The 24,807-nt window shown below is 41.2% G+C and overlaps 1 protein-coding gene across 1 annotated transcript in view; it reads left to right on the top strand.

Moving 5' to 3' along the window:
- Window positions 1-24,807, top strand: part of LOC122794922 (probable ATP-dependent RNA helicase DDX60) — a 2,165,155-nt gene that overhangs the window by 1,696,780 nt on the left and 443,568 nt on the right. Inside the window, exon 35 of the mRNA XM_044063515.1 lies at window positions 15,842-15,966. Within this exon, the coding sequence (XP_043919450.1) occupies window positions 15,842-15,966 (125 nt within the window). The remainder of the gene's footprint in view (window positions 1-15,841; window positions 15,967-24,807) is intronic.

Here is a 24,807-nt window from a genome sequence, read left to right on the forward strand (position 1 = left end):
ATTGACACACTGAGTCTGTGGGCTATGTGTCATTTGGGTTGTGTTGGGGCATGGAGGCTGCTTGCATTTATGCTTTGAAGGTCTCTGTTGCTTAAGCAGATTATTATTGAGAGCCTCTGCAAATGTTTTTGTGTTTCTATGTGTGGATTTTGGTGGTGTAGGTTTAGTGGGACTGTGTGATGAGTGTGGTGTGGTGCAAGTGTTTACCTTCTCCTCTTGACTGTCAGGTGCAGTCTTGGTTAGAGGGAGCTTTACCTCCAGTTTGGCTAGATAAGTGCATCTCTCACAGGTTGTGGTGTTGGGTGGTAGGAGGAGAGGGTTGTCTGTGTACATGAGGCAATTGCTACATTGCCTGAAGATGCCCAGATTCATCAGATGGACAGGAGAGAACACTGGGAGCTTACAAACTGATTTATACAGATGCTGGTGTTAAAAATATGAGAGGTAATCAAATGACATAAACTTTTTTTTTTTCACAAAACTCCAGCTAGCTGTGCTAGCATATGTACACATGTACTACCCTACTCTCCTTGGTGCAGATGGTACTACCTGTTTTTTGATATTATGTAATATCAGTATTAAGAAAAGAAATTATGTACTTGTTTAATAATTTCATCGTGTTTCAGAACTTGTTTTTTAGTAGTCTTTTTTCAGGATCCTCAATATCTAGGGATGGCTTCATATTGTACTGTACCTGTGTGAGACATACACATGCCAATGCTTGTAGACTATATCAACATAAATACACTTCCTGTGTTTTTTTCCTTAAGGGAGTCAGGAGTATGTGTGCAGCTCTTTGTGGCAGGATATTTGCGTTCTGTTAGCAATTTACGGGTATGTTTTAATGCTTTTAATTATTGTATGTTATTTTACTGTGAATAGAAGTTCTGTGCTGTCACTGTGTAAGAGGGTAAGTTTTTTTTATTTTTTTTTTTATATAGCTAATAGTTTTCTGCTAATTGGAACAGAGAATACAGTGGCTGTAGGTTTTATTTTTGGTAACTACAGTTGCAGGGACTTCTCTGTATTTTTCTTTGCTTTTTGGCTATACCCATTCTGTGGGTAATGCTGGTTTTATAAAGGGAACATTAATGGCTTCATCCAGTCAACATGCTCATTTTTGAATAATTAGTTTTCATCATATAATATGCTTTATTTACACAGGGCTAAAATATCAATTACTTTTAATGCAGTGTGTTCCTGTGATAAATATACCTGGGTAAATGTATTACCTTTCCAGACCTTTTATGTATCAGGCAAATATACTGTTCTTTATGAAGTATTATATATTTTATTGATGGTCTCTGTCCATAAGAGACATGGAGGCCAAATTGGAGGTAAATTTACAATCTCCCATCCAATTATCAAGGTCTTATTTGAATAGAGTCATGGATGAACTCTGTTTTACATGGATTGAGAGCCTGTTCCATAGCACATGATCCTTTGGGACACATATCTGTCTGTCCAGAGTATTCTGTTTTTGTCAAAAGTGAAGTTCTGAGTTATTTATTTATTTTATTTGACTTTGTTTACGGGAAAGTCAACTGGGTAATACCCATTTTCAGCAGAGGCTCAGGGAGAAAAGCTTCATTTGCTTACATTGCATTATACAAAGTTCCATTTAAACATAGTTACATTTCTGTTTACATTTATACACAAGCAGTAATTACATTTACATATTATAAGATTTTACAGAGGTGGAAGTTACTAAAGAGAAAGGCCACATGCAACTTAAGGGATTGTACTGGTAGCTGGTAGCTGACAGCTAGCAGTTATGTAAAAAAATTGTGTTGTCATTTCAGTGAAAGGTTGAAAGTACTATTTAAGGAGAGTATTTGGAGAGTATCATACTGTGAACACAAAGTCTTAACCTCCTGATGAGCACGTGCAGGAACAAGATTGTTTAAGATGTTGTTTAAGCAGTCATTTAAAACTATTGAATTTGTCAGAGAGTTTTATTTGTGTGGGGATATTATTTCAAAGTTTAGCAATGTATTGCGAGTAGAGCAAGTCTCCTGCAACATTATCTGACTTATTTGTAAGTAATAAGAATTTGTTACTGGAGTGGCAGTTCCTTGCTGGTCAGTAGGGCAGTAATACGTTTTGTAGTTCAGGGCATTTTTCTTCTTGCTGAACGGGTTTGTGTGCTCTGGTATGACAATGGTGGGTCCTATGAGGGAGCTTGGTGGCAAATTTAGCTATTTTATTGTAGCAGGAAGCAGGTTTCTTTCTTTGACTATTGTTTATGTTTGTTAGGATAGGAGCGGTGTATAAGAGAGTCGGCAATAAGAAGGTGATAGCTATAGTTTTTTCTTGGAGTATCTGTAAGTAATCCATTGATCCTATAAAGGGAGCCTAGTTTCTGCTGTTGAGATTTAATGGTGTGAGTATATGCTGGTCATATTTGAGACTGTCATCTATTATAACACCTAGGAGTTTACTGTGAGTTACAATTTCAATGACAGTATTATTTCCTGACTTTATGGCAAAAGATTGCTTTTGATTTTGACAACATTTTGCGGTAAAGAGGATTAACATAGCTTTTTTGCAGTTGAGTAGGAGTTTTGATTGTTTGAGCTATGGTTTCTACAGAGGAGAAAAATTTTTGGATAATGTTTTGCAGCGTGAGTCATCTGCATACTGAACTAAACTAGCATGGTGAGTGGAGGTGTGGAGGTCATTAATAAATATATTAAATAGGAAAGGACTTAGTATAGAGCCCTGGGGGACACCTGTAGTAACTGGTTGAAAAGATGAGTAGGTTTGTTGCCATTTAACAGATTGTTGACTTCCAGATAGGTAACTAAGAAACCACAACAATGAGTATTGTGGAAGTCTTACTGAGGAGAGTCTAATGAGCAGTTGCTTGTGCGAGACCTTATCAAATGCCTTTGAGAAGTCTAAGACCATAATGGACACAAGAAGATCATTGTTTCTGTGCTGGTTTAATATATTGGAAAATGTAGTAGTGCAGTAGTGGTAATATGCTGGGGCCTAAAGCCATGTTGCATTTCTGAGAGGAGGTTATTTGAAGTTAGATATTGCATCAGCTACATATGGATGCATTTCTCTAAAATTTTCAAGATCGGGAGGGAATCGCTAGCAGTCTGTAGTTATTAAACTCTGTGGATGTACTGCCTTTGTGCAGTGGTATGATGTAGGATTTTTTCACAGTGATGGGAGACATCTTTCTGCTATGGACCTATTAATTAGTATGGAGACAGAGAAGGCTACGACTTCTGCAGCCGTCTTTAGGTAGTGGTTGGTTTACAGCTACGGAAGTAGCTTTTAGTTTAAGGAGCAAATTTGTTATGGTTGAGATAGGTACTCAAGTAAAACTGAAGAGCTGTGGGTGGCTTTGTTTGGACAGGGGTAGAGAGAGGTGGGTAGATGTATTAGTGCCTAAGAGACATAATATTGATTGTGTAAAGTTGGAATTAAACTGGGTGGGGAGAGGGTCTATCGTATTGTCTGTTTTTGGAGAGAAAGTGGTGATCTTGCCAGGGTGGGGTAGTTTATTTAGTGACTACCTAAAAAGTTTTGGGTTGTTTTTATGTTTGTCTTGTAGGCTTGTATAGTATGTTTGCTTATCCTGTTTGGCATGGAGTTTTGCAAGGTTTGTAAGATGTCTAAATTGCTGGAAGGCATTTTGAGTTTAGTTTTTATACCAATTTTTCCAGGCTTTATCCCTTTTTATCATGATTCCTTTTTGTTTCTTTTGTCAGCCATGGTGCAGGTGGTTACTCTTTTACTACGTACTGGTGCTAGATTATTTAAGGTCTGAAAGAATAACTTATTAAAGTGTTCTACAGTAGTGTCTAATGGCACTGTGCTAAGTATATTCCCAGTGTATTGTTCTAGTGTTTCATTGAAAATATCTTTGCTGGAATTGGTTGTATTTTGTATTTTGATTCTAGATAATGTGTTTATGTAGGTTATGGTGACTTCTAATGGCATATGTTACCATGTAGTCACTTATGCTGTCTGAGAGGCAGCCTACTTTTGACAGTTTGTCTGCTTTGTTTGTAAGAATCCAGTTTAATGTTGTGTCTCCCTGAAATGTTGTTGATTCTAATAGGTGTGGTTATTACCTGTGTGAAGCTGTAAAAGTTTACGGATTCAATGGGGTAGTGGAATTTATGAGTTGCCAGTTTATATTTAAGTCTCCAAGTATTATAGTTTCATGGTCAATTTTTGGGATATCCAATACAGCATGCTTTCAGCAGTATTAGTGTTATTCCCTGGCGATATATAAACTGCTGTTAAACATATAGTTTTCTTATTGTTGATTTTGGAAGGTTATTAGAAGTTCAGCTTTGTTAAATGTGGGTATTTCCTATGGAAGTAAGGTGATGTTTGGAGAATTTTTATAGATGATTGCTACACCACCTGCACGCTGCATGCCTGAGTATATTGTATCCTGGGTTCATATTTAGTAAGGTGAGTTTGAGTTCTGTCTTTTGTTCAGCTGTATTAGGTGAAAGTTTATTTTGGGGATGAAAGTGATGGATTTATGAATGGTGGGACCTGGGTTGGAGAGAATATCTGCTAATTTTTTGAATTGATATTTTACAGAGGGAAGAGTGTGGCCAGATATATTTTGCTCTTGGTTTGGCATCCTATCACAAATTTCAATACTTAGTTTTGAGATATTTATCGATAAATAAGTCATATATGGTTTGTTTGTAGAGATAGGTGTTATGGAGAAAGACAGGCTGGCTAGATGTTCATATTCTTTGTGAATACTGGTTGAAGTCCTAAGTATTTGAAGGAAGTGGATTTGATAATTGGTGATGAGGGCTAGTAGAGTGAGGAAGAAGAATAAAATAATCTGAGTTAGGATCCCTGGATGTAGTGATTTGATACTGTTTGTTTTGGGTATGTGCAACAGATACAACAGGGCTGGGTCTGAGGAAGCCATGTAAGCCAGGCAAAGATCCCCTTTCAGCAGCCTGTCAGAGACTGAATACAGATACAGAGCCTTTAGGTGATTAGTGTAGGACAGGGTATTCATACCCTGAATTTTCCTGGTGAGAAAACTTTATGGGCATTCCAACTATTGCAAACACCTGGTTAGGTGCATGTAAAAGGGGCATTGCATTCAATGATAGATCTGATAAGGGCCTTATAGAGTGGTACCATAACTTCCTAGTACCTGGATGCCATACGCTTACCTATAAGTTGGGCAACACAGAATAATTTTCTTACTGTCTTAGCTATATGTTGGTCAAAGCCCAGATTATTGTCCACATATGCTACTAGATCCTTTACTACTGGATTGACTTTAACTTGGGCTGACAGTTTCCCAAAAGGTATTATGATGCATTTTTGTCAGTGAGTTTTACACCACAGCTTTGGCACCAGTCATTTGTCTGAGTTAAACCCTCTTACAAGATACTGGTGTCTTGGGGGGAATCTGTAATAGCTGCCAGTTTACAGTCATCTATGAACATGGTGAGCCACAGGTCTTGAATGTTAGCCTTGACTTCTGAGAAGTAAATGCCAAGCAGCTGCAGGCCTAACATGGAGATGGGGTATTCCATTAGTGTTCGGTCTCTTGGAGGAGACTGCCTCACTGATCCTTACTTCTTGTGTGTCCTGTCTGTGACTTAGCTGGCAATCCAGTAACTTATGATGAATTTATGACTAGCTCAGAAAGTTTATCAACAATAGCTGACTGGGATTTTGTGTTGAATGCCTTGGCAAGGTCAAGATATGCAGTGTGCACTAGAAAACAAAAGATATGCAGTGTCTGCTGTTTTATCATCGTTCATTGCCTTGATGACCTCATCAAAGAAGTTGTCCAGCTTAAGTAAGCATGACATCCCCTTAACAAAGTCAAACTGGGATGAGCCCAGTGTCTTTAGGTAGCCAGTGTCCTTGTTTATCATCTCCACGATAATTTATTCAATGGCTTTGCATGTTAGGCTTACTAGCCTGATGGGTCTGTAGTTGCCTGGGCCATTTGATGGTTTTCCCTTGTGGAGGAGTATGACTGCCACAGTCCTCTATTCACTTGGATCATAGCCTGTTTCAAGACTATAGTTGAAGAGTACCTCAAGTGATCCTGATAGGTCATGATTTACACTGCTCCAGAGGCATCCGTGGGATGTTGTAGAGACCCACAGAGGCAATGTTCTTGACTTTAGCAAGTACTGCCAGCACCTGGTCCCTGCTAATAATTGGAGGAAGTATATATCTGCTGGAATTGGGGCAGGGGATAAGGGGTGAAGTTTGAGCTGAATTTATTGTCCAATTGATTTGCTATGTCACCCTGATCAGTAAGGTATTACAGTTCACCACCAGTTCAGCACACAGCTGTGTTTTATCTTTAAGGTTCTGGAAATAGGTGAAGAAAGCCTTGTGATTGACTGACCTTCTAGTTGGCCATGTTAGACTTAGTTAGACCTCTTAGTTTCTTGCTATTTGTATAAGAAAACACTTGTCTTTAAGGTAGTTGTTCTTTCTAATTTTAGCCAGGAATTTTCTTTTATTATATACCATGTTTAGGTGAGGATTCCAAGAGTGGGGTTTGTTTTTAATGTTTGTTTTGGGTTTGGTGGAGGTAGGTACTGCAGCCTGTATGTCACCATCCATGTTTTTGTATAAGGACTCTGTGAATCACTGCATAGGTAGTTGTGTTCTTGGAGTTAGGAGGAGCCTTGAATTTTGACAGACCTTCACTTAATAAGTTGCAGTTTGCCTTAGAATAGTTCCAAACTGCTGTTTTTTTTCGTTGATTTTTACTTAAAAAACGACAGTTTTCTGATCTGACCTGACTAGTGTGTGGTCTTGACTCAGGGGGAGGTGTATCACTATCCCATGTTGGTGAGTACCATATCCAGTATGTTTTATCATGTGGTTGGGGCATGTACTGTCTGTTCCAGGGTGCTTGTGTTAAAGTCCAGAAAGCATTGTGCCCATGAAATTGAGGTAACATACGTTTCCCAGTCTGTAGAGGAGTAGTTAAAGTCATGCATGAATAGGGTGTCTGGTTGGATGTTGAGCAACTGTAGTAGGTTTAGATAAAAGTCGTGAAAATCCAGGGGCATAGATGGTGAACTGTAGCTAGCCCTGATATGCTGAAGGACCTTATCTATGGTGACTTGTACGTGAATGAACTCTGTGGTGTCATCCTATCTGGAGATATGTTTGTTGCTGATGTCGATTGAGGCACCTCCACCTTTGGCCCATCTTTGTTGTTTTTGGTCTAAATGTGTGGAAGGTACTGTAGCCTTGCACTGCCAGAGTACTTTCTATGACTATGAACAAAGTCTCTGTAACTGCACATATGTCTATATTCCCCAGAGAGAGGAGGGCTTGCAGGGTGTAGAGTTTCTTGTTTAGGCGCCTAGAATTAAGCAGTAACTTTTTAAGGTTGTTTGGGAACTTTTTCACTATGTTGGCAGTTTTATCTTTTTGGCATTGCCAAAAAAGGCTTTAAGAGGGTGGATAAAGTTTTAGCCAGTATGCAAAAGCCTAGGAAGGACAGGTACATCCCACCCTTGGTAAAACAACATGGTCTGTTGACTATGTCCCCCCATGCTGACAGATAATGGATCCCCTTGGAATGGCACCAGAAACTAATAAAAGTAATCTTTTCATGTTCACATTGTGGCATCATCCTTGGTGATGGTAGAATGCTGCTAAGTGTAAGGCTCATATCTGTCTGTGACACATATTCTGAGGGATCCAGTGAGATATGTCTCAGGTCATTTACACTTACATGGAACATGATCAAATCATATTAGTACGGGCAGTGCAGTGACGACTGCATCCATGATATTGTGGATCATGGCTCCAGATAGGCTACTAACCATTATCTTTTCCTTGTCTAACTTGGCGAGTGGGACATCTGTGTGTCACGCGATGAAGTCCCAATGACAAGAATATTAGGTAAAGTATATGACTGCCTTATGGGCTTTGTTCTTGGATGACCATTGGCTGTATGCTCACATGAACGTTTTTGTAGCTTTTGGTGTGTATTTTAGTGATTGCTCAAGAATGCTGCTGCCATTAGTTGGATTTGGAGGTCTTTGAGATTTGGGAAAGTCTTTCTTAAGTATGTCAGCACAGAATCATAGCTGGCTCAAACATCACCCTGTGCCATTACCTTGAACCAATGCACCACCCTCCCAGCGCTTCAAGTGAAGAGCCAAAAAAAAGACATTCTTTCTACTACAGCTTATACTCTGCCTGCATGGAGCACTACAGCTCTCATGTCTGAATTAAAACAAATCATTTCTTGGTATAAATTATACTAAACTACTTACCACAAATGAAGCAAACAGTTGCTACAGTTTATATCCTCTCTGCAAGGAGTGCTATGGTGTTCTTGTTTTAGATGAAAAAAAAAAATTTTTATAAACTGTAGCAAACTGCTTGCTACAAATGTCGCAAACAGTTACTACAGTATACCCTGCCTGCACAGAGACCGACAGATGTTCTTCATGTTTTACTGTTGCAGTCATTACACTTGGGTTATCCTGCTGGCAGGCCACCCTCAGTCGGCCTGAATTCCAAAGTCTAGGTACGGTGTTGGTTTCTGTCGCCTCTTCCCTGACGTCAGTGCGCCAGGGGTATAAAAGATGCAACCGACGCCATTTTCTTCAGTCTTTCTTGCCGCGCGGTGTCCAAAGCAGAAGCAGTTTGCAAGTGCCGGTCGGCCGACTCCTAAGGATTTTCATTCTTACTGTATTCCTTGCCTAGGCCCTGACACATGACGTTGCTTTTTGTCGGTTTTGTGCTAGATTTAAACAGCGCACTATAAAGTGCCGGTACGATTTTGAATTTCACTATTTTGGCAGAAGATTTAATTACACGATGCCGTCGGACAGCCACCCGACTATCGCAATACTCAAGAAACGCAAAGAAAAAGAAAAGGACAGGCATCCGAGGTCTAAAACCGATGACGACACTTCTTCTAAGCCAGTCGCTGGGTCGCCGGCTCTCAGTGAGGTGCTTTTGCAGCCCCTGACACCCGCTACTTTGGAACCGCAGGCCACTATAGACTCCCACGTGGAGTCGCCTAGGCCGCTGGAAGCTCAAGGTATTGGACCTTCGGAAACTATTCCCTCAGATGGGTCCAGAGCCGCTGAGCAGGCATTGGCTTCTGAGGGTGTTTTCAGACCTACACAATTGTACATTAAAGCGACTCCAGCTACAAAGGCAAAGACTAAAGCATCTTTAAAGACAAAGAAACAAGCACAACAGCCTTATGGTCAGGCCTCCATGCCCAAGGCCGAAGACTTAATTACTTTGATCAGGTGTTCCCATCCCCCCCTGATAAGAGGCCTAGGCAAAAGACAGAATATGAATCTTCATATCAGGTTTCCATTTCTTCAGATTCCTCCTCTGATCAGGAATACTCTCTTCCCCCCTATGAGGATTCTGATACTGAAGAATCTATCCCTTCAGCCTCTCCTCCTGAGGATTACTCTTTTGGGGAAACCTTGCATACCATGAGGGAACATTTCCACTGGAAGAGCCAAGATTATTCTGAATCTAAGAAAAGGCTCAGGGACTTCCTTTTACTCCAACAACACAGGCCCCTAGCTATTCCATCTGTGTTAGACATTGTAGATGATGTATTTTCAGAGTCCAGTCTGACCCCTGACTCCTTACCTCCAGCTCCTGTTAAGCCGGGCAGGTATTACAGGGTACCTGACTCTCATAAATTCCTTTTCATAAACCCTGCTGCTGACCCTGAAACTATTTCTCAGGGTCCCAAAGGGGTCAAGGCATCCACTGCAAAAAACCCTACCCCCTCTGCCAGGGATTCTAGGGCATTAGACAGATGGGGAAAAAAGATTTACACCTCTGCTACCTTGGCTGTAAGGGCTTTAAATTGTCAATTTCATATGCTCAAATAGCAATATATTATGTCACTGCTTAAACAGAAAATGTTGATACATTCCGAATGTGCAGAAAACAAAGAAATGCAAGATTTATTGCATGCAGCTGAGGAAGTTGGAAAGCATACTTTGCAATGTGGTTTTGATTCTTTGGAGGCCTCCTGCAGGGCCACTGTCACGGGTTCTGTCATTAGGAGGCATGCTTGGTTAAAGGAACAAAATTTACCAGATCATGTTAAAGCAAAATTATTAGATGCTCCATTACAGCATGATACTTTTTGGTGTTAAAGCAGAAGAGGTGTTAAAGAAAATGGAGGACAAAGCTAAATCTATGCAAACAGGCAAGGATTTCTTACAGGTACATCCTCCTAGATTTAGCAGACACTGGCCTACAAAGAATTGGTCCTTTCCAGTGTCAGACAGACCACAAAGGGGCAGATACAGACGCCCAAGAGGCAGATCTCAGCCCCAAGGTTCATACAGGCCAAAACAATGGGTTGCTTCTACCTCCAAAAGTGGAGAAGACAAATCACAGCCTTACAGGAAACAGTCCCAATGACTTCCCCCTGCCTGCACCAAGTACTTATCTTCTGGCAGCACCTTTAGGGGAAAACTAGCACTTTTTTCTCAAAATTGGCATATAATAACCCAGGACAAATGGGTCTTAGACATAGTGTCACGGGGGCTACAAGTTTCATTTTCATACCCTGCCAAGAACAAACGGTTGGCCAGACCTACCAAAAAAACAATGGGCAGAGGCACAAAAACAAGTCTCATCTCTCATGGACATGAGGGCCATTCAACAAGTACCAGAGCAAGAGCAGGGACAAGGATTTTATTCAAGACTGTTCCTGGTACCCAGAAAGGACAAAGCCTGGAGCCCAATACTGGACCTATCCATTCTAAACACATATCTGGATATACCAAAATTCAAAATGTTGACCTTACAGCAGCTTCTGCCCATGCTGGGCAAGAAGGCTTGGCTTGTGACTTTAGACCTAAAAGAGGCATACCTGCATGTCCCAATCAGACAAGCATGCAGAAGATACCTCAGATTCAAAGCTGGATCAATGCACTATCAATTCTCTGCACTGCCCTGTGGCTTATCTACTGCGCCCAGGGTCTTCACAAAGTGCCTGGCACCAGTAATCACATTCTGCAGACAAAGAGGAATACAAATATATCCTTACTTGGACGACTGCCTCATACAAGCAGAGAACAAGGACATTCTACTACAGCATCCGGCGTTTGTAAAACGATTACTACCATGCCTAGGGTACACAGTCAACGAACAGAAATCAAAACTAGTACCCTCTCAAGAGATAATATTCCTGGGTGCAAGCTTAAATACAACTGCCCAGATGACTTATCTCACGCCAGACAAACAAAGGCAACTGACTACCTATTTCAAATTGTTGGCAACAAAGGCCCAGTTATCTGCAAGGAAAATTCTGCAGGCTTTGAGCTATTTGGCATCCTGCATTCTACTAATTCCATATGCAAGACTGCATATGAGGAAACTTCAATGGTACCTAAAAAGTGTTTGGACTCAGCATTGCCACAGCCTGGAAACAATAATTACTCTCATTCCCTGCCTGCAACAGGAGTTTCTGTGGTGGGCGAAGGCCTGTCACCAGAACAAGGGACAGCCATTCACCTTACCCCAAGCCAGGCAAACATTGACAATGGATGCATCATATTATGCCTGGGGGGTACACATGGCAGGAAGATGTATTCAAGGCACATGGTCCACCAACCAAATGCATCTACATATCAGTCAAAAAGAGATGCTAGCTGTTCAGAATGCCCTGACAGCCCTCAAGGGCCTACTTCATCCGGGACAACTACTGATAAAGACAGACAATACCATGGTCATGTGGTATATAAACAAGCAGGGAGGCACTCATTCTTACCCCCTCTGCAGACTAGCCATGACTTTGTGGGACACAGCATTGACTTACCAAGTACATCTGCAAGCACAATTCCTGCCAGGAAATATAAATACTCTGGCAGATGAACTAGGCAGAAACCTCATGGATCCCCACAAGTGGAAATTGGATCCACAAGTCTTCAACATGATAACAAGGAAATGGGGATGCCCGGACATAGACCTATTTGCCTCTCCTCACAACTGCCAACTAAAGAGATTTTGCACAAGGACTTATCTCAGACAAGCATGGAAAGTGGATGCCCTATCCTTCAGTGGGAAATACTTCACAGTATATGCCTTTCCTGCACTGCCTCTCCTCCCCAAGGTACTCCTAAAAGTCAGACAAGAGAAGCCAAAAATTATACTGATTGCCCCAGACTGGCCCTGCCAGTACTAGTATCCAATCCTAAGGAACTTTTCTCAATGCCCAGCCTGAACCTTACCTCAAATACCTCACCTACTGTCCCAACAAAACAATCAGATCCTGCACAGCCAACTCAAGACCTTAAATCTGGCAGCATGGCGGATAATGTAGTCATACAAAACACACCTCTCACTAAAGTGGTGATGGATGTCATTTTGGAGGCCAGGAGGCCTAGTACTAGAAAATCTTATGCTGGAAAATGGAAAAGATTCTGTGCCTGGAACCAGGCACAAGAGATTGACACAGCAGTAACAAATATTCCTCAGATTTTGCAATACTTAACTGAGATGCTGGACAAAAGCCTATCCTTTTCATCAATTAAAATTCATGCCTCTGCCATTTTGGCTCATTACAATACAGAGCCACCAATTTTTTTTCATCCTTTGTTAAGCAATACCTCGGAGGAGCCAAAAACTTAAGGCCTCCAAGGAGATCACCCATACCTGCATGGGACCTCAGTTATGTTTTGGAAAAACTCACTCTGCCTCCTTTTGAGCCAGTCGCTACAGCGGATATAAAGTTTTTATCTTGGAAAACAGCTCTGCTCCTAGCAATAACCTCTGCAAGATGAGTCTCAGAGCTACAGGCATCATTTTATCATTTTTTATCCGGACAGGGTTTCTCTGAGGACAAACCCGACATTTATGCCTAAGGTAGTGTCCAGTGAGGTCCTTAACCAAACTATTCATCTGCCTACTTTTTATCCAAACCCACAGAATAAGGGGGAGAGAATTCTGCATTCTTTGGACATAGACAGCTACACTTCTAATTGAACAGGACCAAAGCTTTCAGAAAGACTGAGCAACTACTAGTGGCATATGCTGCTGGATCACATGGAAAGGCTATTTCAAAGCAGACTATTTCAAAGTGGATAGGCCACTGCATTCGTTTCTGCTATTCACAACATGGCAAGCCAGTGCCTAAGGGCATTAGGCCACATTCTACCAGAGCAGCAGCCACTTCAGCAGCCGTCCTCAGGGGAGTACCAACCAAAGACATTTTGGAGGCTGCTACCTGGAGTTCAGTGCACACCTTTACAAAGCACTATCATTTACCACTCTACTCTAAATCCAGGGCAGGCTTTGCCACTGCATTTCTGCAGGGCCTCATAGCCGCTCCTAATACTATTTAGCTCCAGCCTCCCAACCACAGCTTTGGGATTCAAAGTGTAATGACTGCAACAGTGAAACACAAAGAACATAGCACAGTTGTGTACACTTACCATAAATGTAGATGTTCATGTGTATTCACTGTTGCAGTCCAGGTTACCCACCCACCATCCCCCATCTCCCTTTTCCAGGAACTTAGCTGCACTTCTCTATTCTATACAACCTATGTGGTGTATTTGCTTGTAGATGAAGGTATAACATCTTTGGGGACATGCATGTTTGATTGGCATATTTTTAGCCTTCCCTTTTGGGGGCACCTGACATCTGGGGCAAGAAAAACTGAAGAAAATGGCGTCGGTTGTATCTTTTATACCCCTGGCACACTGACGTCAGGGAAGAGGCGACAGCAACCAATGCCAGACATAAGACTTTGGAATTCAGGCCGACTGAGGGTGGCCTGCCAGCAGGATAACCCAAGTGTAATGACTGCAACAGTGAATACACTCGAACATCTACATTTATGGTAAGTGTACACAACTGTACCTTCTCAGGTTTTAGGTAAAAATAAAAAGCCAAAGATTTTTTTTTTTTTACTTTTAAACAGTAGCAAACAGCTTTCTACACTGCAGCAAGCTCAGCTGGCTGAACCAGCACCATATGCCTCATCAGTGCTAAGGTTTTAATTAAAAATGAAAAGAGAGAGATTTTTTTTTTTTTTACTTTTAAACTGTAGCAAGCAGTTGCTACCACAAGCTTAGCTGACTGTAGTAGCACCCCATACCCTCAGCTCTTTAAGTGGAGAGCCAAAAAAAAGGGACAGCTGCCTTCTTTAGGATGACAAATGGCTGTGTTTTGCAGACAGATAACTCAATCCATGCCTAATGCCCCCCAAGCTATCTAGTTCTTCAGGTGAATACCAAACAGGCGGCTATGCGCTCAACACACACATCGTTCGTCCTGCACCAACCAATGAGGTTCTGTTTCTGTGCTCAGCCCTTCTTCCTGTCATTATATTATTAAAAACAATTATTCCTGACATAGAGCACTACAGTGCTCTGGAAAAGAAAAGAAAATTTTAAACTGTAGCAAATTGCTATGGTTCTGTATTACAGCGTCAAACCTGTAGAAGTTCGAACGTTGTAATATCGAACCCATAAGTCTGAAATACAGAAATAGCGAAGCCATGGCACACCGTTTTTTTTCCCAGGGAAAATGATCGGTGGGCCCTTTTCGGGGCTTTGCTATTTCCTCCACTGTGATGCGATCTTGGAGTTGGTATATTTAAGTAAGTGGGGTTGGGGGCACAGCCCTCCACGTGTGGAGATGTGGGGGGTGAAGCCCCCCACTTTAGTTTAAGTTTAAAGTGTAAGTTTTTTTCTTGTTACGGAACAGCAATTTTTTTTCCCTGTGAAAAAAAATCGCTGTTCTGTGTTTTTGTTATTATTGAATTTAGAACTTTACAGTTTGGTATTACAACGTTCGAACTCCTGTGAGTTTGACGCTGTAATATAGATCCAATTACTACAGTTTATATCCAGCACAGAGAGCTATAATACTATTCCAAAAAAAAAAGAAGAAAGAAAGAAACATCTACTCTCTTTTAATAGCAAACTGCTTGCTACAGTTTATACTCTGCATGGAGCACTACAGTGTTCAGGATTTACCTCACATATAAAGAGATATGTTTTAAACTGTAACAAACTGCTTGCTACAAATGTTTAAGTCACACCAACAGAGTGCTACAGTGCTCAGGTTTGACTGTGAATAAAATACTTGTTTTTAAAAGCTGGTATGCATTGAAGAGTGATCAGGATCGTCCGATCACACCCCCCCCAATACCTTCCACTGGAGACACTTTTCCCAATCACTTTGCCCTAGCTTTGCTGCACACTCAGAGTGATGCAATGCTCAGATTTGACCAAAAATGCAATACTAGCCTTTGAAGGTTGCTGATGCATTAGAGATTGGAATCAGATGATCATAGCCACCCTAACATTTTGCACCTGGGGCAGTTGCCCCTCCCACCTCACCCTAGATATGCTACTGCTCATGTGAGGGATGCAGTGTGGGTATTCTTGACAACCTTGTTTGTATGCAAGATTTTTCCCTCCAAGGAAATTGTGCATTTACATCTCTCACATACTGTTATTTTCTTTAATCATCTGACAGAGACATTTGCAAATTGAATATCTATGCTATCCAGTCCTGTAGTAGGAAGGGCTGTTTAGGATTAAAGATTGGGTTTTAACAGGAGTCTCCTAGGGTAGTATCTTGAGTTAAGGACAAGCTGTTGTATAGTGCTAGGATATGTTAGTGCTATTCAATACACAGACTAGTTTCTAGGATTAAGGGCAAGACGTTATACAGTGCTAGGATGTAGTAGTGCTATTCAGTGTGCAAGCTACCTGCTCTAAGCGTAATTCCATGTAATGCCATTGCTGTTTTTAACAGCTGACTGATGCTTGTGAGACTTGGAGTAAGGTAATATATATCTGGTGTTCTGAATTTTATTTTTATTCTTTAGGTGACAGGAAACGCTTTTCTGAAAATGTGATGACGGATTTAGTACTAGTTTTAGCAAACCTTTTTGGAAGAAAGGTTTTTCGATTAAAAGATAAGAAAATATTGGGACCATTCGAGCAATCAACAGTAAGGAACATATATTTTATAGCGTATATTTACTGTTTTGCATGCAGAAGCACCATGTGTTTATACTGTTCTTAAGTTGTGTAAAATTTAACAGAATTAGCAGAAATAGTTATGTAGGTATTCATGACAGTACATCTTCTAGAAAGGCTCCTGAACAAGATGTTAAATGTAGGTCTGGTGGTTTTCAACCAACCACCTGCCAGCAATTATTTTGCAATTCACTTTAGCCTAGGTACTCCCACCAACCCTTTTACATCACCATCTTTATTTATTTTATAAACTTTGATTCAATGTCAGTTTTCATTCTATCCTCAATTGTTGGGTTCGGATCCGATCCTCAGATCCAACTCAGCTCTTACTAAAGGTCATGGTAAGCAAAAAGCTCTCTCACTTCACCCTTACCCATAATGCTACAACCCCTAACATATCAGATCTCGTTTGATGCTTTCTGCGAAAGGATGTGGTCAGACATAGCTCTTGAGCTTCACTGCTATTTTCAGATAAGTTAGCATTTCTCTTTCATATATTATATATTTTTTACTTTTTCTTCTTAATTTTCTAGTTACTGTTATTCCCTTGCCCTTGTACTTCCTAGTTTAATAAATACCATCGCTGGTATCTATCCTTTCCTTGCTTTTACACGATAGTGTATTTCTATGTTGGTAATACCCCTTTTTACTTCTTTCTCCAAAAAAAAAAAAAGGAACTTTCCTTTCTGACTTATTTCTTGTTGTTGTAGAATGGTTGAGAAGGGCAAAAGTGCTCACAGTGTGGGTATAGGTTGCCTGTTTCGGACACCCCACAATCTCTCTGTTTGTTGTTTAGGTCTGCAGCACCTACAGAAAGACTGTTCAACCTGCCACAACTTCAATCCTCACATTTTAGTGGGCAGAAAGAAGTAATATTGAAAGGTTTGTTGTCTTCTTCTTTTGGAGAAGTTATTACAGGGGCTCAGTCCCCCAGGCCTAAGTTCAAGGAGCTGAAATCTCCTGTTGCTTCTACTTTCTCAACTCCATCCTTGGAGTTGTCTAGGAAGAGGACTAAATCAGATTTGAGGAGGTCTCAAACCTCTTCCCCCTCAGATCCAAAGAAAAAGAAGTTTTCAGATCTGACATCTTATTGTTATGCCTAAGACCTGTTATTCTCCCTCTGTGGGTCCAGTTCCTTCCAGGGTCCCATCTCCCTTTATGGAAAGATGCCATACTAAGTCATCTTCCCTGGCTTCATTTTGATCCTCCACATGTTTGACTGAAGAAGATGTGGATAGGATGATGAGGGAAGTTTCTCTCAGCACAGATCCAGATGGGTGTGTTACTGGCTCCTACCACTTTGGGTCAGGAGGCCCATCCTTTGACCACAACATCACTTCACACTTCTTCTGTGGTCCCATTGATTGCTTCAGAGTCCTTGCATCTGAGTCTTCAAGTCTGTCTGGTTTGGATCCAAAGATAATCCAATATTTGGATCCAAAGCTAGCTCTGAGTGCCACAGCACCAACATCTTCTGATCTGGAGGACTATTGGAGCCAAAGCTTCCTTGTCAGATCCAAGATGCTGGGATCAACTCCGAAGGTCTCCGAGCCATCTCTGTGCCTTGGAGCTTCAGCATTGGACAGTTTGGCTCCGATTTCCTCCTCAGGGAGATTGCTTTCAGGGCAAGAGGAGACTATGGTCCAGAAGCCTGCCTTCTCGGCGCCAAGGTCTTCTCTTTCCCTGGGGCAGTCTGCCTTTGAGGTTGTGAAGAGGATTTGTTCTACTCCGATGAATTGACAGTCCCAACCCTCTTGGATTTTCAATCCAGCACCCAGATGCCTCTACACTTGGATCCTCATCATTCTACTCCACAGGAACAGCCAGCTTGAGACCTCCAGTCTACATAGCAGGGTATTATAATCACTTCTAACACTTCCCTGAACACCCCACTGATGTAGTTACTAAAAAAAGAAAGTGCAGGAGGAGGCACTTGGACTCTACACAAGAGTCAGTCACTGAGGATACAGACTTTGATGAAGGTGAAGGCTCCCCATGATCATCTCCAGAAGATGTCTGATTTGGAGACATCCTTGAGATCCTAAAGCAGAGAGGTGGTTTGACCCCCAACAGCTCTTCACCTGAGGAATCAGTATTTCTGGAGGCCTTTAGTGCTGGCCCATCTACTTCCTGGGTTACTCCACTTCCCAATGAGCTCATTGATTTGGTCTCTCTGCAAGAGTGGAAGGAGCCTAACACAGTAGAACCAGTCCCCAAAAGGCCAGATAGGATTCTAGCTCCACCTGTGGGGAAAGAAGTTTGGGATAAAGGGGTACCCGTGGATGCTATGGTCATGGTGGCAGTCACCAAGAAGTAACTTGCTGAACTGAGCTCCTCTGTTCATCCCCCTGAAAGGGAGTCTAGGGCAATGGACAGATTTGGGAAGCATGTCTACACTTCAGCACCATTTGTCCTTAGGACACTGAACTATTTAGAACATTTTACTAGGTTGCAAAATGATTTGATCAAAGAACTTTCAGCTTCCCTTTCTGGAACAGTTCACTGTTTCAGCTGAGGTCCAGCCATCTGTGGCTTCTTAGTTGGCTACCCTTCAGTCTGTCTGGGATTCATCCATGAGGCTCATTTCACATGCACCTGAAGGTGCCTCATGAGTAGGCGTTTCAGGCATATCCATTAGGAGGCATACCTGGGTGCTCTTATGTGATTTTGCAGAGCCTTTCAAGTTTTCATTCATCAGTGCTCCTTTTGATGCCACTTCCTTGTTTGGCCCCAAAGTGAAGGACACATTATCCAGGTGTGAAAAGGATGGAAATACCCTCTCATCAGTGGGATTACATTTTTCAACCACTGAAAGATCCTCTTCTAGGAATTAGCATAGTGGTCAGAAGATGAGGTTCAGGAAGTCCCAGGATCCTTTCCAGGACACATGTAGGAAAAAGTTCTCCTAAAGGCAGAGGGAGGACTGTGATGGTTGTTGCCATCCCCATGACAGAGAAGGCCTGCAAAACCAGGGATCCAGAGATTCCTTCTCTGACAGACCCTACCAGCCCTCCTGAAAGCAGGCCCTATTGTCCACCTCTGGAGGCAAATGGGGACTAACTTTACCTGCACCAGAGAGCCTGGCTAGACATAACAAAAGATACTTGGGTGCAGAAGATTATTTCCAGAGGTTATATTATTTATTTATTTATTTTATTTATTGCATTTGATTACCGGGATAGTCCAGTGGGCCTGAAGAACCCATTTTCAGTGGAGGCCCGGGGAGAAAAGCTCCACAGTTATTACATACAGACAAAAAATTGAACAATACAGGGTTTATAAGACACATTAGTATATAACAACTCTATAATTGTATATAATGAACTGAGAACAATGGAATTACATTGGTGACACCAGTGAGGAAGGCATACACTTAAGGAGTGACATTTAGAATAAAGCAATTCACTAACGAGTAAAGTAGATAGTGGAGAAAGGAGTTAGTGTAGAGTAGTTATTGAGTGTAGAGGAGATGGATATTGGGGGGGAGGTCAGGTTTTAGGGTTGTTAGTGGGGTGCAGGTACATATCCAGTGAGAGGTGAGATGTAATTTAAGGGAGTTTTTAAAGGTATAGGTATTAGACATAGTTCTGAGTGAAGGGGGAAGATCATTCCATAATATAGAGACAGTAAAGGAGTACAACATTTGATGGGCAGAGAGCTTAGGTTTGTTGACATTTAGTAGCATTTTTTTCAGACCTGAGGTGACAATTTGGATGATACATGTTCAGTATACTAGTGAGAGATGGGCAGGCTTCTGGGAAGTAGATACGTTTGTGGGCAATAGCAAGTTGTAGGTATGTTAGATGATGGGGGAGTTCGAGCCAGCCTAGTTCCTGCAGTGTGGTGCAGTGGTGGGTGGAGAATTTGGTGTTTGTAGCAAATTTGGCAATTTTATTGTAACATGAGTTGAGTTTAGTTTTCCCTTCCACCCCCAACTCTATGATAAATTCCTGATTTTTCACCCAGTCAGAAGAAAGAAGCGGCAATACAAATACAAAAGCTGCTGGAAAAAAAAAAAGAGTCATTCAAGAGGTCCCACCAGACCAGACAGAATCTGGAATTTCCTCAAGATTCTTTTTAGTGACAAAGAAAACAGGGGAGAAGAGACCAATTTTGGACATGAACAAGTCAATTTGACACACAGAATTTCATATGGTCACAGTTCAGTCCATTCTCCCTTTTGTGGGCAAGGATGATTGGATGTGTTCAATAGACTTTCAAGATGGATACTATCACATAAATATGAACAGACAATCCAGAAGGTATTTATGCTTCCATCTGGGAGCCAGTCATTACCAGTTCAGATGTCTGTCCTTTGGCCTCACCTCTGCCCCCAGGGTGTTTACCAAATGCATGGCAGTAGTAGCAGCTCACTTGAGAATGTAGAGATTCGGGTGTTTCCTTATCTAGACGATTAGCTCATTATAGCCCCAACCGGGTATCTGTTAACAAGAGCAAGAAATCAGGTACTCCAGATTTACTCTCATCTGGGGATAACCATACATTACAAGAAGTCTCACCTACAACCATCTCAAAATTTGGAATTCATAGGAGCAGTTTTCAACACGAAGTCAGTGATATCTTCTCTTCCTCTCTCAAGAGTACAGACTATCAGATTGCAGATCAGAAAAATAATTTGCATTACCAAGACTTCAACCCGCTTGGTCCTTCAAGCTCTAGGATCGGTGTCAGCGGGTGTAACCTTAGTACCTCTAGCCAGATTTCATGTGAGAATTCTTCAATGGATGTTAGCAGCACAGTGGTCAAGTCTTTACCACTGTATGTCAGCACAAATAAGAATCAGTCAAGCCTGCAAGCAAGATCTCAGGTGGTGGATTCAATCAGGTCAGGTTCTACATGGCCATTCTTTCATTCTCCCTCAGCCCAAGGCCATAGTGCCCATGGATGCCTCTCAATTGGCATGGGAGGGCTCTTTCTGGGGAAAATGATCCAAGGCACTTGGTCCCAGGAAGAGGCCATATGGCATATACATTTCCTGGAGATGAGAGCACTGCTCTAAACATTGCAGGCCCTCCATAATGCTCTCCCTTCAAGGACAATTGCTATTCAAACAGACAATATGTCAGTAGTTTGGTACATCAAACAAACAAGGTGGGACCAGATCATACCCCTTGTGTCGAGAAGCACTTAGAGGGTGCTGATGGGTTTTATCATCCAACCAATTTCTAATAGCAATGCACATTCCAAGAATATCCAATGTGAGTCCATTCTTCTAATTCACGAGTGATCTCTCAACAAGAAAGTGAGATGATCTTTCGTTAATGGGGCCAGCCTTGCTTCGATATTTTTGCTTCTCCCATAAACCAGAAATGCAGCAGCTACTTTGCCCTAATCACCCCACAGATGGAATCGCCAAGGGCCTCCCAGTCTGCTTTATGTCTACCCACTGATTCCATTAATTCCAAAATGTTTGCAGAAAGTTGCCAGGTTGAAAAACAAAGTCATCCTCATTGCACATTACTAGCCTCAACAGGTTTGGTTCCCCTTCCTATGACTTCATCTACCTTCTGTCTCACCAGCCAGGCATGATTCACCTAGATATCTCAAGCTTACAGCCTGGTTTATCCAATTCCATTAATAGCCAAACAACCTATGCTGTCTTCCCCATGTCCACCATATCCTTTTATCTTCCCATAAACCCTCAGCGTGAAAACGCTATTTAAGTAAATGGAAAAGATTTGTTTACTTGGCACAACAAAATCATATTGATCCTTTCTCAGCTCCAGTACATCACATATTTGAATTTTTAGCTTTACTCTTTAAAGAAGGGGTGAGTTCCCCTATCATTAATGTACCATTAGCAGCAATATCTAATTTTCATATTGGATTTGAAAGTTTTTCAGTAGCCTCTGATAAACTGTACAAAGCTTTCTTGAGAGGCACCCTTCTTTTGAGATCACCGTTTAAAGACCCTTCTACACCATGGGCTCTGAACATTAACACATCCCCCCTTTGAACCAGCAGCTAAATGGGACCTTAAGTTTCTTACTTGGAAAACTGTCTTTTTAGTAGCTATTACTTCAGCTAGAAGAATTTCAGAAATTTAAGCCTTATCTTCAAAACTTCCCAACTTGATTTTTCATAAGGATAGAGTAACATTACAAACCAATGCATCTTTCCTTCCCAAGGTGGTGAATCCAGTATCAATCAGTCCATTATGCCAGCATTCTTTCCTAAATTTGCAAACAAAGGCGAAAGAATATATGTTGCATTTATTGGATGGCCACAGACAATTATGTTATATCTGCATAGAACAAAAAAAAATCAGAAAGACAGACCAATTGTTTTGTTTTCTTTGTAGATTTGAATTGGGTAAACCAGTCACAAAAGTAACTTTAGCCAGATGACTGACTGATTGTATTCCTTTTAGCTGTAACAAATTGGGTCTTACCTTAACTAAACCTGTAAGAGCCTATTCCACTAGGTCCATGGCAAGTTCTGTATTTCTATCCAGGTTTTGTGCAGCAACAACTGGAGCAAGTCCTTATACCTTTATCACTCATTACAAATTATATCTGGCCTTGAGGGGTAGAGCATCTTTTGGTTCTACTGTGCCCAGGAGTAATCTTCCTTAGAGTCCACCCAGGGTTTTATGTAGCTGGGGACTCTGTCCCAAAAGTTGAGGATAGAAGGAAATTTGACAACATCAGATAAAGAAGTTATGTACTTAGCATAACGTTCCATCTGTGTTGTCCATTTTCATTCTTCCTCAACTTCCTGCCCACCAACCCCCATCCTTTGTTTCCACAGACTTCTGCAGGAATGAGATACTCTGAGGACACCACTGTCCTTTTGACTGAGCTGCTGATATGGTTTCCTGTAAAGAACAAATGCATTTTAAGTATCCTTTTATATAAGCATGTTAGCATATACCACTTCTGTTAAAAAATCAGCAAACACTATCTGAGGTATGTTAGGGGTTGTTGCATTATGGGTAGGGGAGAAGCTCAAGAGCTTTTTGGTTACCATAAGCTTTAGTAATGTCCGAGTCGGATCCAAGGATCACATCCAAACCCAACAGTTGAGGAAGAATGAAAATGGACAACACAGATGGAACGTTATGATAACTACATAACTTCTTTTTTAATATTGCACCATGCATGTCATGTGAGAGTTTTTATATTGGAAAGGCTAAGATACAGTTAAAGGATGACAGTAATGCATTACATAAGAGTAGCAGTGCCTGAGAGGGGAAGATGTTAGTGGGCAAATAAGGAAACAAATTGGCAGATGAAGTTGAACCAGCCCAACCCCCAAGGCTTAAATGATAGAATTAATTTAAATGGGTTATTGTAGCTTAGAACGATGAATACTTGAAACATGCAGTTTTATCATCTGGAGTCAATTTTTTTTTGTGCAGCAGTACTTCACTAAACTATTTACATCTTTTTGTGCAAATTATATGTGTGTGTGTGTGTATATATATATATATATATATATATATATATATATATATGTATGTATATGTATATATATATATATATATATATATATATATACACGTGTGTGTGTGTGTGTGTGTGTGAATATATATATATATATATATATATATATATATATATATATATATATATATATATATACACATATTTATATATATATATATATATATAGAGAGAGAGAGATAAAGTTACAGTCTTAAGTGGTTTACAATATTATTTTTATATTTTTAACATGTCTGATGAAATTCTAATGTTCTGGGAACTTGTTTTACTAATGTAGTTTTTTACAAATATGTATTTCTATGTTAGTACATGCTTCATGATTGATATCATTTGATTGTTCATCTTTTGTCATATGATTGTGAGTGGGTTTAGATAAGTTAAAGAGTTTGTCTGGTTGTTGACTTATCTGATGAAGTCCTAATATGGTATCAGGACGAAAGCGCTAATCTATTAAACTGTGTGAGGCTTTTGTTTGCTCTGGGTTATGAATCTGTCCCTCGAGCATGTCCTATTTATTTCAGTGCTGATGTTCAAGTCTCTCGAGCGCGTAGCTCGATGGGATTTGGATTTTCTGAGATGCAGCATGTCCATTAATTCTGGGTTGGACATGGCTTTATACATCAGGCACAGATCGCCTCTGAACAGGCGGTATGCCACTGAGTAGAGCTGGAGTTTCCTTAACTGGGCAGCATATGGCATCTGTTTGAGCCCTTTGATCCTCTTGGTGAGGTACTTTTGGGGTCTTTCCAGTTGCTGCAGGTGTCTGGTAAGGTACATCCCAAAAGGGGCATTGTACTCAATTATGGGCCTGATGAGGGATGAGTAAAGAGGCACGATGACCTCCCCTGATCCAGATGTGAATCCCTTCATGATTAGGTGGGCTATATAAAATGTTTTTCTAACCACTTTGTCCACGTGGTTGTCAAATGAGAGATTGCTATCAACTTGGGTCCCCAGGTCCCTAATTACTTCTTCTGTACTTAATGGATTACCACCTATGTGGTAATTTGTGGGCACTTTTTGGCGTTTAGCTTGAGGCCATGGCTCTGGCACCAGTTGTCTGTTTCTATGAGGCCCCTTTGAAGGATGCTTGTGTCGGCTGGAGAGTCAATTATGGCCCCCAGTTTGCAGTCATCTGCGAATTTGGTCAGACACAGCCCTTCCGTGTTGGCCTGTACCTCCGAGAAATATATACTGAAAAAGAGAGGTCCCAGGACTGAGCCTTGTGGGACGCCACTTGTAACTGGTTTGGAGTCTGACATGGCTCCAGTAATTCTAACCATGTGGGTTCTGAGTAGCTATCAGTTTGTTCTGGAACAATAAAGCTTATTGACGCTCATATATTA

This window comes from Protopterus annectens, chromosome 2.part1, assembly GCF_019279795.1.
Source record: "Protopterus annectens isolate FY-2018-M chromosome 2.part1, PAN1.0, whole genome shotgun sequence".
NCBI lineage: Eukaryota > Metazoa > Chordata > Ceratodontiformes > Protopteridae > Protopterus > Protopterus annectens.